At 37.5% G+C, this 21,054-nt stretch overlaps 1 protein-coding gene across 2 annotated transcripts in view; it reads right to left on the bottom strand.

Annotated features, from left to right (window-relative positions):
- Positions 1–21,054, bottom strand: part of DNAAF6 (dynein axonemal assembly factor 6) — a 36,515-nt gene that overhangs the window by 5,890 nt on the left and 9,571 nt on the right. For both annotated transcript variants that reach the window (XM_047844420.1, XM_047844421.1), the window contains exons 4-6: positions 18,475–18,580; positions 14,924–15,020; positions 461–546 (exon numbers count right to left, since the gene is read on the bottom strand). In XM_047844420.1, coding sequence (XP_047700376.1) covers positions 461–546; positions 14,924–15,020; positions 18,475–18,580 — 289 coding nt within the window. The remainder of the gene's footprint in view (positions 1–460; positions 547–14,923; positions 15,021–18,474; positions 18,581–21,054) is intronic.

Below are 21,054 nucleotides of genomic sequence, written 5' to 3'. Positions count from 1 at the left end.
GATGACAAGACTTTTCTGTTAATTTTTAGATGGATACAGTCAAATTGAACCTTAGAGTCCCATGGTAACCAGAAAGTTTAAAGATATTGCTTCTCTTATGGCATCTCTGTACAAAAAGCCACAAGCGAGACTTACAACTTAAGAGATTTTCATCTCTAGTTATTTTTCCTCACAGATAAGTAAACCATATCTGAATGTCAAAGGCTGTATTTTAGTGGTAGCAATCTACTCCAAATGTACGGGTGCAAAGCAGAAAAAAACTAGGTGTTTTAGGTGTCTCAAAAAATATATATACATATATATTTATATTATGTAGATCAAACATCTGAATGAATAACTCACTTTTTCACTTTTTGTCAAACTTTAGGACTGATGAAAAATAACAATGTACACTTTAAGAATATTGATTATAGATTCATTAATATTTTAATACATTATTCTAATTCTAAGTTTTACTCACTTATTAGGAGTGCGAAGGTCAAGGATCATTTCCTGGATATCAATTTGAATTTCAGAAGGGTTTGTATTCGGCAGTTTAATTTTAACCTGAAAGAGAAAATGAGAAGAAAAATACTTTTGTCTTGAAGAACAGTTAATTTGAAGAGGGTAGGGAAGTATGGGGAAATGAGAGATAATATTTATTAAGTTCCAGCTATGTGTGCATGGCTAGGCCCTTTCCTCATTACAATCTTGAGATGCAGGATTATCCCCATTTTATAGATGGAGATAGTGAGATACAGAGAAGTTTAATGAGCAGCCCAAGGGTAACCATCTGTAATTGAACTAAGGTTCCTTGCCTGTAACTTTCATTGTCTGAAGGTGCATACTAGTGCACCTGCTAAGGTTGGGGACTTTCAACGGACTTTATATCAGTGGGCACTTTGAATAAAAAGTGGTTAATTTTCATGTTGGGTGTGGGTTGGTGATGCCATTTGTAGTATCCTGGTATAAACTCCTATTCCACATTTCCTAGAGAAGTGTAGGAGTCCATAAAAGTCGTTAATACAACAAGAGAAATAACAACATGATCCCTACGTACCCCACACCCACCCCTGCCTCCACACACACGCACACACAAAATGGGACTATTTATTGGTTTGGTAAGATTTTACTTAAAAATGTCGCATCTCAATTCCCACAGGACCCAGTAATTCCACTCCTGGGTACATACACAAGAGCATTTAAAACCCAGGTGTTCTCTTCCCTTATCCATCCCTCAAATATTGACATTTTCCAAGGGTCAGTCTGTCAATCTGCTTGAATGGATTCAGAAGTTTCTGCCAGTTCTGGTTCAAGGATTCCAGACATGTGATTCAGACAGTTTGATGAAACCGCCTCAAAATGGCATCATCAGAATGTAAAATTACTGATTTTTTAACTAAGTAATATGTATAAGACATCTTTCACTCTTACTTCATACCTGACCTTAAGCCCATCTCAAATTCTTCCCCATCTCTCTCTCTTCTCACCCCATGTGCATTCTGCATCTAACTCTCTCATTATGTATTATGTATTAAATGTATTTAAAAATTTAAATACATCTAACTTTCACAATCAGAAATACATTAAATATATACAATTAGATCAACTTTTAAGGAGGTGTCCACCCCCCTACCATCATTATGAAAGAATGCTAAGATATTAACTATAAATATATGTATATTACTATTAGAATTTAATTGAAGGTTTACTGTGCTGCCTAGAGCTGATAATAAGGAATTGTATTACAGCTCAAATATCTGTCTCCCTGAAACACAGTCTAATTTGCAACCAATCCAATAAGGTTAGCATAATCAGAAAGCCTGCAAAAAAATGTGTCCATCCTCTAGAATTTATATGGAAAAGAGAATCCATTCAATTATCATGTAGCCAAATCTATGTATTCATTAGAAGTAAATAAGTATGACTGTTTTAACCTTAAGAGCAAAATCAGGATTTGAGAAGCAGACCATTCAGGAAACAAGTGGATTCTCAGAAGATAGGCAGACACATTGCTCAGAATGATTGGTAGCGCTTTCCGAGATGAATACGTGTGATAAACATGTGACTCCTGGTTGTGTCTGCCAGATAATGACTGACTCCTATCCCATCCCTGACTCTCACCTCATTCTCAGTGAGACTTGGAGATGGAGTAAGGCTCATATCCCTGTGAAGGAGGTGATAATGAAAAAGAAACAGACTAAATGGCTTGTTTCATAGGTCACATCAGAATGTCCCCTTATCAATATGGATGCATTAAAGCAGAAGAGCCAAAATATTATATATCCATTGCTCAAAAAGAGTATCAAGCTATGTGCAGGCTGCTTTTCCCATCCTCTAGAACAAACAATGGGTCATTTGGCAGAATATCAATAACTCTAGCCCCATTTACTTTTGGCTTTTAGAAATAATCTGCTGTTCAACACACATGGGTGAAAATGGGAATACACTGACCTACTTCCCCACTGCACACATACCCCTTCTTACCATGAGTAGTCCTCTGGGGGAAGACAGGCTATCTTCCTACATACCTTTGACACCTGAAGTTCCTTTTTCCATGGCCCCCAACTGACATCCAAGAGGTCAGGTACTTCAGTCAGCCTTATTTCTCAAGGGTAGGCTGTTCCCTATTCTTTGCCACATTGTTTCTATTACACATGTTTGGCTTCTCTCGTCAACATTGTTTTTATCTCTAAAGCCATGACCCAGAGTCAACGTCACTTCATTGATCTTATTCCTCTTGGTTTTTGATACCTGGCTTGGAACTGGAGTGAGAATTTCCAGTGCCTCTGTTTGAACTCTGTCTCTGAATGTTGACCCCATCCCAAGGGCTATGTATTCTGTCCTCAGTCCTATTTCTGCAAGTTTCCTAGTGTCCCTCTCAATGCCTCCCCCTCTCCAAGCATACATGTGCTACTTAAGATCAGTTATCCTTTATTCCAAGCACAATGCAAAGCCAGTACTCTGTGGTAGTATATTCTAACCCCTCAGAGAACCCCAATTCTGAAAATCAACATCTCCAGTCCCCGTCTTTGAGTTTCACATGGATTTATATTTCTAACAGCCTTGGACACTTCCAGCAAGATTTCTTATAGGCAGTTCAAACTCAATATAACCCAAACTTAATATATTTCTCTTAGAACTTTGTCTTCTTTCTTTTGCATTGCATTCCTGATCCCCATACCAAAAACAAAGCTATTTACTCTTATTCCAGAAGTAATAAATGGTAATTGTAAATAAAGTGTAAAATTCAGATGAACAAAAAGAAATAAAAACCATCTCTAAGACTACCATCCGGAAACAAACCACTTTACATTCCCCTATCTTGATTCATGTCATCACCATTTACCCAGTTATCCAAACTAGAACTCTTGACTCCTATTTCTCCCGTACATATCCCATTTGACAACTTTCCATATGTGGAATTCTAGAAACTTAACAGAAGACCATGGGGGAAGGGAAGGGGAAATATAGTTTCAAACAGAGAGGGAGGCAAACCATAAAGGACTCTTAAATGCAGAGAACAAACTGAGGTTTGATGGGGTAGCAGGGGAGAGGGGAAAATGGGTGATGGATATTGAGGAGGGCACTTGTTGGTATGAGCACTGGGTGTTGTATGTAGGCAATGAATTATGGGAATCTACTTTTGAAGCCAAGAGCACACTGTAGACACTGTATGTTAGCTAACTTGACAATAAATTACGTTAAAAAAATAAATCTTATCAATACTACTTCTTAAATATTTACCTTGCTCTCTATCCCTACTGCCACCCTCCAGGGGCCTACCTCTCTCACCTGAATTAGTGATATTGTCTATCAATTGGTTTTCCTAACACCAATCTGCCTAACTCGCACTCATCTCCTACCATCATCTCTGCCAAATTCTCCACGATAATCTGCCACTAGAGTTGTTATGAAATACCACATCTAATTGTTTAACTCACCTGCTTTAAGATGTTTAGTAACTCTAATGCCCACAAAAGTTCACATTTCACGGTGTCTTAGTCTGTTGGGGCTGCCATAATACAATACTACAGACAGGAATTCTGAGCATGCCAGACGTGCGAGTATGGTTGGTTTCTGGTGAGAGCTCTCTTCTCTACTTGCAGAAAGCTGCCTTCTCACAGGGTGCTCACATGGCCCAGAAAGAAACCAAGCAGAGCAAGCTCTCTGGTATCTTTGTATAAACGCACTAATATAATCACGCCGGCCCCACCCTTGTGACCTTATCTAAACCTAATTACCTCTCAAAGGTTCCATCTCCAAATACCATTACAGTGGGGGTTAGAGCTTCAAAATGTGAACCTCAGGGGGATGCAATCAGTCCAAAGCACACGGTATGACCTTCAAGGGGTTTTCCAACTAGCTCCAAGCTGCTTATTCTCTTTTATCTTGTATTACTCCATGCCAGCGCATTCTGGGGTTCCAAGAACATCACAAATGCTCTCAAAACACATCATATGCTTTCATAGCACTATGCCTTTGCTCATGCTGCTGCTTACTCTTCTTGGAGAGCTTTTCCACCCTGACAAACTATTATGGACTTCAAATGTCCAGGCATCCAGCAGAAGCAGAGAAATAATAAAGACCAGAGCAGAAATAAACAATATAAAATCTAAAAAAACTGTAGAGCAGATCAATTAAACCAAGAGTTGGTTTTTTGAAAAAATACACAAAATTGATAAACCTCTAGCCAGGCTTCTCAAAAAGAAAAGGGAGATGACCCAAATAGATAAAATCATGAATTAAAATGGAATTATTACAACCAATCCTTCAGAAATATAAGCAATTATCAGGGAATACTATGAAAAATTATATGCCAACAAACTGGACAACCTGGAAGAAATGGACAAATTCCTAAACACCCACACACTTCCAAAACTCAAACTGGAGGAAATAGAAAACTTGAACAGACCCATAACCAGCGAAGAAATTGAATGGTTATCAAAAATCTCCCAACAAATAAGAGTCCAGGACCAGATGGCTTCCCTGGGGAATTCTACCAGACATTTAAAGCAGAGATAACATCTATCCTTCTCAATCTATTCCAAAAAATAGAAAGGGAAGGAAAACTTCCAAACTCATTCTATGAAGCCAGTATTACTTTGATTCCTAAACCAGACAGAGACCCAGTAAAAAAAGAGAACTACAGGCCAATATCCCTAATGAATATGGATGCAAAAATTCTCAATAAGATACTAGCAAATCGAATTCAACAGCTTATAAAAAGAATTATTCACCATGATCAAGTGGGATTCATTCCTGGGATGCAGGGCTGGTTCAACATTCGCAAATCAATCAACGTGATACATCACATTAATAAAAGAAAAGATAAGAACCATATGATCCTGGCAATTGATGCAGAAAAAGCATTTGACAAAATTCAGCATCCTTTCTTAATAAAAACCCTCGAGAAAGTCGGAGTAGAAGGAACATACTTAAACATCATAAAAGCCATTTATGAAAAGCCCACAGCTAACATCATCCTCAATGGGGAAAAACTGAGAGCTTTTTCCCTGAGATCAGGAACACGACAGGGATGTCCACTCTCACCGCTGTTGTTTAACATAGTGTTGGAAGTGCTAGCATCAGCAATCAGACAACAAAAGGAAACCAAGACATCAAAATTGGCAAAGATGAAGTCAAGCTTTCCCTTTTTGCAGATAACATGATATTATACATGGAAAATCCGATAGACTCCACCAAAAGTCTGCTAGAACTGATACATGAATTCAGCAAAGTTGCAGGATACAAAATCAATGTACAGAAATCAGTTCCATTCTTATCCACTAATAATGAAGCAACAGAAAGACAAATCAAGAAGCTGATCCCATTCACAATTGCACCAAGAAGCATAAAATACCTAGGAATAAACCTAACCGAAGATGTAAAAGATCCATATGCTGAAAACTATAGAAAGCTTATGAAGGAAATTGAAGAAGATACAAAGAAATGGAAAAACATTCTGTGCTCATGGATTGGAAGAATAAATATTGTCAAAATGTCAATACTACCCAAAGCTATCTACATTCAATGCAGTCCCAATCAAAATTGCACCAGCATTCTTCTCGAAGCTAGAACAAGCAATCCTACAATTCATATGGAACCACAAAAGGCCCCAAATAGCCAAAGTAATTTTGAAGAAAAAGACCAAAGCAGGAGGCATCACAATCCCAGACTTTAGCCTCTACTACAAAGCTGTAATCATCAAGACAGCATGGTATTGGCACAAAAACAGACACAGAGACCAATGGAATAGAATAGAAACCCCAGAACTAGACCGACAAAAGTATGGCTAACTAATCTTTGACAAAGCAGGAAAGAATATCCAATGGAAAAAAGACAGTGTCTTTAACAAATGGTGCTGGGAGAACTGGACAGCAACATGCAGAAGAATGAAACTAGACCACTTTCTTACACCATTCACAAAAATAAACTCAAAACGGATAAAGGACCTGAATGTGAGACAGGAAACCATCAAAACCCTAGAGGAGAAAGCAGGAAAAGACCTCTCGGAAATCAGCCGCAGCAATTTCTTACTTGACACATCCCCAAAGGCAAGGGAATTAAAAGCAAAAATGAACCACTGGGACCTCATGAAGATAAAAAGCTTCTGCACAGCAAAGGAAACAACCAACAAAACTAAAAGGCAACCAACAGAATGGGAAAAGATATTTGCAAATGACATATTGGACAAAGGGCTAGTATCCAAAATCTATAAAGAGCTCACCAAACTCCACACCCGAAAAACAAATAATCCAGTGAAGAAATGGGCAGAAAACATGAATAGACACTTCTCTAAACAAGACATCTGATGGCCAACAGGCACATGAAAAGATGCTCAACATCGCTCCTCATCAGGGAAATACAAATCAAAACCACACTCAGATATCACCTCACGCCAGTCAGAGTGGCCAAAATGAACAAATCAGGAGACTATAGATGCTGGAGAGGATGTGGAGAAACAGGAACACTCTTGCACTGTTGGTGGGAATGCAAACTGGTACAGCCACTCTGGAAAACGGTGTGGAGGTTCCTCAAAAAATTAAAAATAGACCTACCCTATGACCCAGCAGTAGCACTGCTAGGAATTTACCCAAGGGATACAGGAGTACTGATGCATAGGGGCACTTGTACCCCAATGTTCATAGCAGCACTCTCAACAATAGCCAAATTATGGAAAGAGCCTAAATGTCCATCAACTGATGAATGGATAAAGAAATTGTGGTTTATATACACAATGGAGTACTACGTGGCAATGAGAAAGAACGAAATATGGCCCTTTGTAGCAACGTGGATGGAACTGGAGAGTGTGATGCTAAGTGAAATAAGCCATACAGAGAAAGACAGATACCATATGTTTTCACTCTTATGTGGATCCTGAGAAACTTAACAGAAACCCATGGGGGAGGGAAGAAAAAAAAAAGAGGTTAGAGTGGGAGAGAGCCAAAGCATAAGAGACTCTTAAAAACTGAGAACAAACTGAGGGTTGATGGGGGGTGGGAGGGAGGGAAGGGTGGGTGATGGGTATTGAAGAGGGCATCTTTTGGGATGAGCACTGGGTGTTGTATGGAAACCAATTTGATAATAAATTTCATATATTAAAAATAAATAAATAAATAAATAAATTCTTATCGCTAAAAACAAAACAAAACAAAACAAAAAAAACAAAAAAAACAAATTTCCAGGCAAAATGCCACCTGTATTGTGAAGTCTGCTTGGACTACTTCTTTGCACCCATATCACTTTATACACACTTCTATCAAATTCAAATTGTTTGGGTTCAAATCATAGTTCTACCAGATTCTAAGTGTGTGACCTTAAGCAAGCCACTTAACTTCTTTGTGCTTCAGCAACCTCATCTGTAAAATGAAAATAAGAGCACCTATCTCATAGGGTCAATGCGGGGATTAATGATTTGCTATATGCAAAGTTTACAGAGAAATGCCTAACACATAGTAAGCATTATACAAATTGCTTTGCTATTATTATTATTATTATTATTATTATTATTTCATGTTAAGTGAAAACAGTCTGGATAAAAACGTTTATTTGTAGACTGTGAATGTAGGGAGATGGCTCTGCCATGGCACCCCAGTGACCTTGCACTATCCCCATAGGCCACATATGCAAGATTCAACTACAACCTGCCCCAAGTCTTGGCAGGACATCCTGTGATCCTCTTGGAATGTGGGAAGGTAGACAGTCTTGTGAGGAGTTGCCTCAAGTCTGTTTCCTATCTGTCTTTCTACCTTGTGGGAGGCTCCTTATCTTGTGGGAGGCCGTTTCTCACCCTACTCCCTGGTTCCCATAAGGCAGAAGGGCTTTCTGTCTCCCTTCTCTTGGCTATAGATGAGGGCTATAAAATAGTTCAGCTACAGTCTAGAGTTTGCCCTTCAGCAACAGAGTGTCCTACTGCCCGTGTCCCCTGTCATCTGGCCACTTTAGTTTGATGTTGTCCTGTGGGGCAAAGGGAGATGACACTATACTGATCTTGCTTATGCTGCCTGTGTAAATAATCAACTATATGCATTGGGGCTCACTGTTTCCTTATTGGATGGATCTATGGAAGTCTGCTGCTGCTTATGGACTACTTGATGTCTTGACAGTAAGCTTGTTAAAAGGAGAAACTTATCTATTTTGTCAACACTATATACTGAGTATCTGGCCTATGGCAAGTGTTCAATAAGTATTTGTTAAATTAAAAAATATAGCGGGGCGCCTGGGTGGCTCAGTTAAGCATCGGACTCTTGATCTCAGCTCAGGTCATGATCTCATGGTTCGTGGGTCCGAGCCCTGCATCAGGCTCTGCAGTGACAGCGCGGAAGCTGCTTGGGATTCTGTCTCCTTCTCTCTCTCTGCCTCCCCCCGGCTCGCTCTCTATCTTTCTCTCAAAACAAGTAAGTAAACATTAAAAAAAAAAAAACACATAGCAAACAATGGTAAATACGTATTCATGGATATATATCAAACCCCTGATAGTGGGATGCTTATGGGAACGGATGGAAAGTATAGAGAACAAAAGAGAAAATTAAAAATAAAAAAGTAAAATAGAACAAGACAGAGGCATTATACTCATGAGGCTTAAAGAAAAACATAGTGTTACCAAGGAGGAAAAAGCCTTCTGGCTCTCTTATTATTCTTCCATTAATTTATATGAGTATTTGATACCTTGAAAGCTTGACCTTATTTTCTCAACTGTACTACAAGGAGAAAAGCCTAGATAAGCATCTTTTAAACCATGTTCCAAAGAGGCCCAGTTTTTCTCCTAGAAGCTGTCTCATGGGCGATAGTACCCTTTTAACCAAGGCAGGGGTACTTTTATGTGTTTTATATGTTGGGTTTTCTCATAGAATTTTGTTTGAAGTAAATGGTTGGCAGCTAAAAACAAAAAAAACCCTGCAAACCTAGATGTAGCTGTAAAATTAATATACAGCATGATGACTATAATTACTAATACCGTATTGAATACTGGGTATCTGCTAAGAGAGTAGATTTCAGGTACTCTCAACCACACACACGCACACACACACAAACACACACACATATACACACACATAATGCACACACACACAATGCTAAGTGGGTGAGGACAGGATATGTTAATTAGCTTGACTACAGTAATTTCACTATGTATACGTGTATCATATCATCTTGTTGTACACTTCGCCTTAAATACATACAATTTTTACTTAAAACATTAAATGCCTAAATATAGATTAAGGCAAGGAAGCTTGGTAGCTATGAACTCGGGGAGTGGAGCAGCAGGCATGATTTGGATAATGGAGCTCCTTGGCTTGGGGTTAGAAGGAAAGAATGAAAGGTTTGCTGAAGACATGCATATTCCTAACTGAGAATTTTGTTTAGGACAATTGCTTTAAAACTCATAAATCTTATTTTCTTATTTGGAGGCTGGAGAGGGTAAAGGAAGGGGTGGTCCTCGTGAATTTTTTTTTTATTAAACTTTATTTTTTATTTTTTAAAATTTACATCCAAATTAGTTAGTATATAGTGAAGCAATGATTTCAGTAGATTCCTTAGTACCCCTTACCCATTTAGCCCATCCCCCCTCCCACAACCCCTCTAGCAACCCTCAGTTTGTTCTCCACATTTATGAGTCTCTTTTGTTTTGTCCCCACTCCCTGTTTTTATATTATTTTTGTTTCCCTTCCCTTATGTTCATCTGTTTTGTCTCTTAAAGTCCTCATATGCATGAAGTCATATGATTTTTGTCTTTCTCTGACTAATTTCACTTAGCATAATACCCTCCAGTTCCATCCACGTAGTTGCAAATGGCAAGATTTCATTCTTTTTGATTGCCGAGTAATACTCCAGTGTGTGTGTGTGTGTGTGTGTGTGTGTGTGTGTGTGTGTGTGTATACCACATCTTCTTTATCCATTCATCCATCGATGGACATTTGAGCTCTTTCCATACTTTGGCTATTGTTGATAGTGCTGCTATAAACATGGGGATGCATGTGTCCCTTCGAAACAGCACACCTGTATCCCTTGGATAAATGCCTAGTAGTGCAATTGCTGGGTTGTAGGGTAGTTCTATTTTTAGTTTTTTGAGCAACCTCCATACTGTTTTCCAGAGTGGCTGCACCAGCTTGCATTCCCACCAACAATGCAAAAGAGATCCTCTTTCTCCACATCCTCGCCAACATCTGTTGTTGCCTGAGCTGTTAATGTTAGCCATTCTGACAGGTGTAAGGTGTATCTCATTGCGGTTTTGATTTGTATTTCCCTGATGATCAGTGATGTTGAGCATTTTTTCATGTGTCGGTTGGCCATCTGGATGTCTTCTTTGGATAAGTGTCTATTCATGTCTTTTGCCCATTTCTTCACTGGATTATTTGTTTTTTGGGTGTTGAGTTTGATAAGTTCTTTGAAGATTTTGGATACTAACCCTTTATCTGATATGTCATTTACAAATATCTTCTCCCATTCTGTTGGTTGCCTTTTAGGTTGCTGATTGTTTCCTTCGCTGTGCAGAAGCTTTTTATTTTGATGAGGTCCCAGTAGTTCATTTTTGCTTTTGTTTCCCTTGCCTCTGGAGACGTGTTCAGTAAGAAATTGCTGCGGGCAAGATCAAAGAGGTTTTTGCCTGCTTTCTCCTCGAGGATTTTGATGGCTTCCTGTCTTACATTGAGGTCTTTCATCCATTTTGAGTTTATTTTTGTGTATGGTGTAAGAAAGTGGTCCAGGCTCATTCTTCTGCATGTCGCTGTCCAGTTTTCCCAGCACCACTTGCTGAAGAGACTGTCTTTATTCCAGTGGATATTCTTTCCTGCTTTGTCAAGATTAGTTGGCCATACGTTTGTGGGTCCATTTCTGGGTTCTCTATTCTATTCCATTGATCTGAGTATCTGTTCTTGTGCCAGTACCATACTGTCTTGATGATTACAGCTTTGTAGTATAGCTTGAAGTCTGGGATTGTGATGCCTCCTGCTTTGGTTTTCTTTTTCAAGATTGCTTTGGCTATTTGGGGTCTTTTCTGGTTCCATAAAAATTTTAGGATTATTTGGTCTAACTCTGTGAAGAATGCTGGTGTTACTTTGATAGGGATCGCATTGAATATGTAGATTGCTTTAGGTAGTATCGACATTTTAACTATATTTGTTCTTCCTATCCAGGAGCATGGAATCTTTTCCTATTTCTTTGTGTCTTCTTCAATTTCTTTCATCAGCTTTCTATAGTTTTCAGTGTATAGATTTTTCATCTCTTTGGTTAGATTTATTCCTAGGTATTTTATGGTTTTTGGTGCAATGGTAAATGGGATCGATTCCTTGATTTCTCTTTCTGTTGCTTCATTGTTGGTGTACAGAAATGCAACCGATTTCTGTGCATTGATTTTATATCCTGCAACTTTGCTGAATTCATGCATCAGTTCCAGCAGTTTTTTGGTTGAATCTTTTGGGTTTTCCATATAGAGTATCATGTCCTCTGCGAAGAGTAAATTTTGACCTCCTCCTGGCCAATTTGGATGCCTTTTATTTCTTTGTGTTGTCCGATTGCAGAGGCTAAGACTTCCAATACTGTGTTGAATAACAGTGGAGAGTGGACATCCCTGTCTTGTTCCTGACCTTAGGGGGAAAGCTCTCAGTTTTTCCCCACTGAGGATGATATTAGTGTTGGGTTGCTCGTATATGGCTTTTATCATCTCAAGGTATGATCTTTCTATCCCTACTTTCTTGAGGGTTTTTATCAAGAAAGAATGCTGTATTTTGTCAAATGCTTTCTCTGCATCTATTGAGAGGATCATATGGTTCTTGTCCTTTCTTTTATTGACGTGATGAATCATGTTAATTGTTTTGCGGATATTGAACTAGCCCTGCATCCCAGGTATAAATCCCAGGTCCTCCTGAATTTTTAGATCCCAAATCCCTTCTTGTACTTAAACAGATTGTTTGTGTTACTATCCTCTTCAGCTTAAACAGAAGTCTTCTTTTTGAAGTCTCTGGTTTGGATTGTTATATAGAGACCAGGTCCAACCCCCAAATAAGAAATTTGGCCAATTCTAAGGTGTAATTTCCCCCACATTTTAGTGTTTCTGATACTGGGATGCATCACACAACCAATGTGTACATTTAACGTGGTAGTATACTTATTGCTCCTTTTTTTATTAAGTAAGTGGCATGATTACAATTTGATGATGTCTTAGATCTGAGAAAATGCTATATTATCAACAGGAATAATAAGCTTATACATTTGAGGAAGAAATACTTGAGATGCAGTCGACAACCTCTTCAGTCCAAGTCTTATCAGTGGGGTTAAGCAACGATAGTGGATATCACCATTAACGTGCTTATAGGATAAAATTTAAGCTACAAATCAGGGATTTTTTCCTCTTTTTTGAGAGTCAGCTTACCAGTACACCACTGTCCACAATTACTCTTTATTATTCTTATATGCACAGCTTACTCAAATAGGCCAGGCTATTTCATGCCTAGATACCTTCCCATGTGCCTTACCTCTGCTTGGAATGCCCTTCTTGGAATGTTGTCCACTGGAAAAATCCTGTCCACCGGGTGTTGATCTCTTTCCACTTTATGTCACCATGTACCTGGTATATGCCTCTAAATATGTACTTACCATATTGGATTGCAATGATTTGTTAGTCTTCCATCTCCTTTACTATAAATTCCTTGAGGGTAATTGACTGTATCTTATTTATCTTTGTATCCCTAGTACTTAGAACAGTGCCTGGTATGCAGTGGTAGTAAGTGTTTAAAGACTGAATGTATGAAAAGAAAGACAGAGAAAAAGAACAGTATACATATGGTGAGGTGCCATAGCACCAACAAATATTTTTATGCGGCTTCCATTCAGTGCCATCTGTGCCTCAGCCAAACCTTCTAAACTCCTGGTAGACTTAAAACTGTCAACACTGAGTTTCATTGTTAATAATAAGATGATTTCATTTATGTTAGTGCTGTCTCCCCAGTCAATTAGAAGTTCATTAAAGGAAGCGATCAGGTCTTCTTCTGCTTATACTTGTTGAGTTTTACATAAATTGTATAGTACTCTGAGGTACAACTTGGGTTCCAAGAGTCTTCATTCAGGATACCTTTATTATTAATACTAGTAGCGTTTTACAGGAGAGAAATGGAAAGGCTCACAACAGTTATTTACTTAGGGCCTGGAATTCCTCCAGAGTTTATAGCAATCCTTAATACTAGACATCAAAAATGTTATTTTACAGTTATTTAAAAGAGAGGAATTGGGATATTACTGGTAAAACCCTGGGAGCTAATTACTTCAAGATCACTTGAAACCTTAACTCATTAGAATGTGAAAAATCTCCTGAGGTACTTAAACTCGCTATTCCCATTATGTTACTTGATTCAATTGAATGTCTTAGATTTTGCTAATAAGAGAAAACCTGAAGTTCATGCAACAGAGAGATACCATTTATCATTTGCTTAAGGAAAAAAATTAAGCATCTCCAATGGGCACCTCAGTACTCTATAATGTAGAGTATTATGAGAGAGGGGGAAAGATATATGTATAGTCCCTGATCTCAGGGAAAAAAAAATTCTCCAGACCAGAATTACTAGTATATGCTACCAAAAAGAGTTGCATTCCACACTCTTAGGTAGGTCCAGACTTTTCAACAAGATCATTACGAGGCTCAAATAAGCAAAAGTAAGGTGATCTCATTGATGTCATTGGTATTGTTATTATTATTACATAGAAATAGAATCATTTGGATAAGGGAGTCAAGTAACATTTTATACATCTTTTTAGAGTTTTAAATCAGAAGTTCAGATCCAAAATTTAAGAAAAAGTCCCTTTTAAATCTCACCATTATAAGCTGAGTCATTAGAAGAAGTAAGAGAGATTCAGGGAAGGGAAGATTTCATTCTGGTTGCCATCAACTCATCATAAGTTAATAACCAATCAGATGGCATTCATTGAACAGAACTAGGATGAAAGAAAATTCAGTCCAATCGGAATGAGTAGGTTTTTGTTTTGTTTTGTTTTGTTTTGTTTTGTTTTGTTTTGTTTAGAGAGAGAGCATGAGAGGGGGGAGGAGCAGAGAGAGAATCTTAAGTAGGCTCCATGCTCAGCACGGAGCCTGATGTGGGGCTTGATCCCATGACCCTGGGATTATGACCTAAGCCTTAAACAAGAGTCATATGCTCAATTAACTAAGCTACCCAGGCGTCCCAAATGGAAGTTTTAATAGGGCTAGAAATAGTGTATTATGTCATATGATTCTACTATGTTTATTTGTAAATCTCACCCATATGTGTAAATGGAGTTTATTTTGTACATGTTTACCAATTTTAAACTATCAATCCCATTATTCCATTAGTGCCTAAAATATAGCAACCATTATTTTTAAAGAGTTTACTGCCTTGCCTATGGTATTATGTGTAAAACAGTCAGTCAGTCAATTTAGCCATAATGGTCATATGGAAAATGGAGAGAAGCTCACCACTAGATCTTCACAACATGCTGTTGAAGAGTCTTTTCTCGAAAATCCTAGGAACATATCCTCAGTTCCCACCTGCTGTTTGAATATAATCTCATACCTGGAATAAAAAAGGGGTCAATGATACAGAGACTCAAAAGAAAGAGCAATTTTCTCACAGGGCAAAAAAACTAGAAACTACGGGGACATGCTATTACAAAAAATAAAGTTCTGACAGTTTTTCGGGCATATAGCAGAACATAAAGAAATAGAAGTCTAGAAATACAGTCAAAAATACCTAACGCTGTAAATCAGGATTTATATTGTATCTACCTATTTTCGAAAAATTAACCTTAACTGTTTTAGAGCTATACAAATAAAAAGGGTTAAGGGAACTTCTAAGATGATTAAAAGTAGAAGGGAAAAAAAAGTTCTTTTTTTTCTTCCTGGAAAACGATGGCTCAGAAAAATAGTAGGCCCATAACCCAGGGTTTGATGGATAGATAAAAATCCTCCTCTGCTAAATTGAAGCCACAGAGTAGAGTTAGAAAACCCAGGTTTAGTACTTTTTCTGTCATTAACTGTGTGACCTTGGTCAAGTCACAAAGTCGTGGGGAGAAGGGTAGGTTTGAACTCAATGACCTCTATAATCTTTTTTGCCTCTAAAATTCTACAATGGAAACACTGGTAATGCAGTCAGCACAACTACATTGCAGTGTTTACAATCTAGGCTTACAAAGTTCTTTTTTTTTAATTTTTAATGCTTATTTATTTTTGAGAGAGAGAGAGAGAGCATGAGCAGGGGAGGGGCAGAGAGAGAGGGAGACACAGAATCCGAAGCAGGCTCCAGACTCTGAGCTGTCAGCACTGAGCCTGTCATGGGGCTTGAACTCACAAACTGCGAGATCATGTCCTGAGCTGAAGTTGGACACTTAACCAACTGAGCCACCCAGGTGCCCCTAGGCCTATGGAGTTCTTAGCCCGGTGAAAGATTTTCCTGACATTTCACCTCACCCATGACAATTCACAAATCTTTCTTTGTCCCCAAATTAGGGCCCCTAGGGACAGGATGGTTTCTAGAATCACCCAGCCACAATGGACCCTATCTTTTTAGGTGGAATGTAGTAAGCAAATGTTTACAAATGATCTTTTCCATTTAATTCTACCCTTATGAAGAAATGGTAAATCTCTGGATAGGAAGACTAAAGGACTATGTTGAACTTCTGACCACTTGCAAATAGGAATCCCCAAGAATGAAAAAGGGATTTCTTTGAGTTTGAACAGGGCTAGCAATAAGTAGCTATTTGATATGGGGCACTTTTTTCTTAATAGACTATAACTATAACTATAACATTTACCTTATATTTACAAAGGTGAAGCCAGGTTAAAACAAAACAGAAGGGTATCGATCCACACTCCGTGACTACCAAATGGATTTGCTCTAGCTGCTGCTTTCTCCTCATCTCCAGATGCAATTTTCCAACTGTCTACGTTTGCCTGGATGTCCCAAAGGCAGCTTACAGTCCACACATCCAAAACCAAACTCAGTGTTTCCCCTCTCCCTTCGTTCCCAATCACAGTCAATAGCCTCACTATTCACCTGGTCACCCTAGTTGGTAACCTCAGCATCATTTCTGAGGCTTTCCTCTCATTCATTATATCTAATTGAATACCATATATTCCTTTAAGAATCTCTCAAATAAAGATCCTCACATTTCTACCCAAGGCCAGTGATTCAGCTCAGGCCCATCTTACTTTGCATGTGGCCACTCATGATTCTTTTTTGTGAGCTGCTTGCTCACTTTCTTTACCCATTTTCTTCTTTACCCATTGGGACATTTTGAAATGTACTTGCATAAAATGGAAAATAAGATTAAAAATTTTTATAAAGCAATTTTCTTCATACCCTGACTGGAGTTCTTATTCATTTAAAGCTTTCATGGATGTTATTTCTACAGAACATCAAACATCAAGATGAGAAGTGAAAATTTACTCAAATTTGGAACTTGCCACATATGGATGTTTGACATTTATTAGACAGTATGACAAATGAGTGGCTTACTTCTTACCTTTTATACGGATGTGTGGGCACTGTATAAACATAACCTGAGATTTACTCTCTTCGTTTTTAAGATGCGCACAGAAATGTTTTAAAATCCCCTTTGATCTTTTTTTTATGAGGTTTATAGGGTTTTTTTTACATTGTTTATGCGATAGTTGGATACTTTTTTCCAGTTAATTATCTGCAGTCTCCCACTGTTTCTATTTTCAGAATGGAAGTAGAAGATAGATGCATAAGGTTTTTTTTTTCTAACATTGGACACAATTTTATAGTCAGAATTAGAAAAGTTGTCAGATCACTTACCATAGAAGTCTTCAAGAATTTATAAAGTACATTATAATTTTGTAAGTACTGCCTTTGTTTTTCAAGCTATTCTAAATACTCAATCAAGATTTTATTTTAAAGCCCCGGATGTCGTATGTAAGTGATGAATCACTGAATTCTACTTCTGAAACCAATATTGCTCTGTATGTTAACTAACTAAAATATAAAAAAATACATATATTTATTTATTTATTTTTTCAACGTTTATTTATTTTTGGGACAGAGAGAGACAGAGCATGAACGGGGGAGGGGCAGAGAGAGAGGGAGACACAGAATTGGAAACAGGCTCCAGGCTCTGAGCCATCAGCCCAGAGCCCGACGCAGGGCTCGAACTCACGGACCGCAAGATCGTGACCTGGCTGAAGTCGGACGCTTAACCGACTGCGCCACCCAGGCGCCCCTTTAATTTTTTTTTTTTTCAACGTTTATTTATTTTTGGGACAGAGAGAGACAGAGCATGAACGGGGGAGGGGCAGAGAGAGAGGGAGACACAGAATTGGAAACAAAAAAAATACATATATTTAAAGCTTAGTGTATTTAACCATTAGTTTCAATTATGAATGTGAACACACTTTCAGTTCCTTGAAATTGTGGGTGATTTATTTTATCAAAGTGAAGGAACTTTTTATGTTAATAATCCTAAATTCCATATTTACAATTCATATTCACAGTTCCTAATGAAAAAGCTACAAGGTGAGGCTTCAATCCTGCTTGCAAAATATATTAAACAGAATCTTAAAATAACTAGTAAACAGGTTCAGGTAATAATAGATAATCGGAGGGAGAACATAGCCTTTTACCGAAATTGAATATTGAGTAATTAAACGCAGGTCTTTGACACATAAACATGGTATAATAATTTAGTTTGTATGAATGCTTGTAATTTAATGGGCTTTTCTTTCCCAGTGTTAGTTCCACATTATACTACTGACACTGAATACAATTTTGTAATGGAAATGACTATTTTTCATTTTTTGTTAGATAATAACTAAAGGGAGGTGTTATGTTTTACTTTGTTTCTGCTCCACAAGGAAAAACAATTATCAATTACACATGGCTTCTGTGTGTCACTGCAGTCTTCTCTTTCATGTGGTAGAAGTTACTTTATGAATCCTGTCAAAAATAGAATGGTATCGGATGACACATCGAACTTCAGCCCCAAACACATTCCCGCCTTCATTTGACTTACTCTGGTATTTCTCTAACATCCCACGTGTCATGGTGCTCTGCTCCCTCTGGAACTTCCTCTGGATTCCAGATATCCTCGACATTTTCATCACTGTTTTGAGGGATGACTGTGAAAAAAAGGGAAGATAAAGCTGAAGCTGTTGTCTGTTTTCCCCCTCAAAATTGCTCCCGTTCTTCACACGCAGTTTGGGATCGTCAAAGTCAAACATTTTCTATTTGTTACCACTAGCTTGTTTTTTTGGTCAAACAAGCTTAATTTGTAAAAACTTGACGTTTTTGAATCAATACACAACCAATATGTCGTAAAATTATAATAATAATTGAGAAAATTTAGAAACAACATATAAGCAAAAGGAAGAAAATAAATAATCTGTAATCCAACCATCCAAGATAATCAATGAGAGCATTCTGATGTATATCTTTCCAGCCTCTGTGTGTGTGCACATATGTATATGCATATAGCATATATACTCAATATATGAAGTAACATCTTATATGAAACATATAGAACTTAGATATACATAGAAATACTAGGATCATGTAAAATATTTATGTAAAAGAACAAATCAAACATACAATCAATCTGATTTGTGTAGAAATGTCTTATCTTGCATTGTGTATTATTATATAGAAGTTCTTTGATACCTTTTCCATGCAAGCATGACATAATTCTTTAAAAATACTGTTGGTTAAAGAAATTGAAAACAGTGGATACAATGGTCATTTTTTAATCCAGTATTTTCCTCAGGCAGATGGGAGCCTCAAAGAAAATCTCTATCACTTGTCCTTTATGTAGGACTGAGCATGTACCTGGGTTTCTACATGTCATCTTTAAATGTTTAAAAGTAAACGAGGCATGCAAAAACTCAGCTTACATTTGTTCCAACTACTGGGGCAGCAAATGCAGACCAACATTAGGTGCAGAACATTATTTCGAGTTCTCCTTTTAAGCATTCCCAGAAATGCACTTGATTACTAGGTTTTCAATACTGCCACTCTTTTCAAATTATCTGCCTCCGGGCGCCTGGGTGGCGCAGTCGGTTAAGCGTCCGACTTCAGCCAGGTCACGATCTTGCGGTCCGTGAGTTCGAGCCCCGCGTCGGGCTCTGGGCTGATGGCTCAGAGCCTGGAGCCTGTTTCCGATTCTGTGTCTCCCTCTCTCTCTGCCCTTCCCCCGTTCATGCTCTGTCTCTCTCTGTCCCAAAAATAAATAAACGTTGAAAAAAAATTTTTTTTAAAAATTATCTGCCTCTATCTAGCATGGGCTTTGTGAAGCCTAATTACAGATTTATATAAAATATGATACAAATGACTCATTGTTCTCAGAATTTAGAGGTTATTAGACATTATGTCAGAAATACCGGCAGCATAGAAATACATTAAAATTTGAACTAGTCTTCCAACATCTCTTAAAAAAAATTTTTTTGGTAACATTTATTTATTTTTGAGAGAGATAAATAGAGTGTAAGCAAGGGATGGGCCAAGAGAGACGGAGACACAGAATCTGAAGCAGGCTCCAGGCTCTGTTAGCACAGAGACTGACGTGGGGCTCCAACTCACAAATCACGAGATCATGACCTGAGCCCAAGTCAGACGCTCCACCGACTGAGCCACCCAGGCACCACCCAGGTGCCCCCCAACATTTCTTGAACTAGGTAAATAGATTCTTCAGTATGTAGAGTCTAATAACTGAAATTTTAAAATCATTCTCTCAGACTTCATTTGAGCCATTATTTTAAACATTTTTCCCAATGAAATCTTTTACAATCAGCTAAATTGATGAAGGAACTTCTTTTCCTTTCCCTATCCAACTCTGGCAACTGTCATCATGACAGAATTAGAGCCTTCTATATTTTCGAAGATGTGTAAAATGTTAAACTATATGAAAATGTATAGGCCAAAATGCTGGGAAAACATCCCCGGAAATATTTATTCTGGTTTATTGGACCTGTGACTATATAAGTCACCCAGTTAATATGTAATTAAATATATATTATAATTAAATATATTTAATTATGTATTATGTATTATATTTATATACGTATAACTATAGGTATTATATTTATATATGTATAATTATTTAATTATAAATATATATTTTAATTAAATATATTTAATTATGTATTGTATATTATGTATTATAATTAAATATATTATATCAGTATGAATATATATTATAAATATAAATATATTTCATTATATACTTAATATATTTAATTATATATTAAATAACTATATCAGTTGCCCTATTTAATGTATAATTAAAGCCCATCATATATAAATGGACTTTAATTTATAAGTATTTTGGTGTAAGATCAAATTGTGTCGTTATTTGTTTTATTGTGTTCTCCAAAAGACTATAAGCTCAATTGGGGCAGAGACCTTTCTGTTTTGATCTTCATCATAGTCCCAGAGATGATCATAATGCTTGGCATATAACAGGCTTTCAATAAATATTTGTTGAATGAATTAATGAATCCTGTGAAATTGCCAGAATATAGCAGATATAGCAGGGTAGAAAGTGAAGAAGCTAAGCAACTTGGTAACTAGACCCTAAATAATAAAAAAGTTATTTAACCAC

Source organism: Prionailurus viverrinus, chromosome X (assembly GCF_022837055.1).
Source record: "Prionailurus viverrinus isolate Anna chromosome X, UM_Priviv_1.0, whole genome shotgun sequence".
NCBI lineage: Eukaryota > Metazoa > Chordata > Mammalia > Carnivora > Felidae > Prionailurus > Prionailurus viverrinus.
Note: the sequence above shows the minus strand (reverse complement) of the source record. Positions and strands in the feature narration are given on the sequence as shown.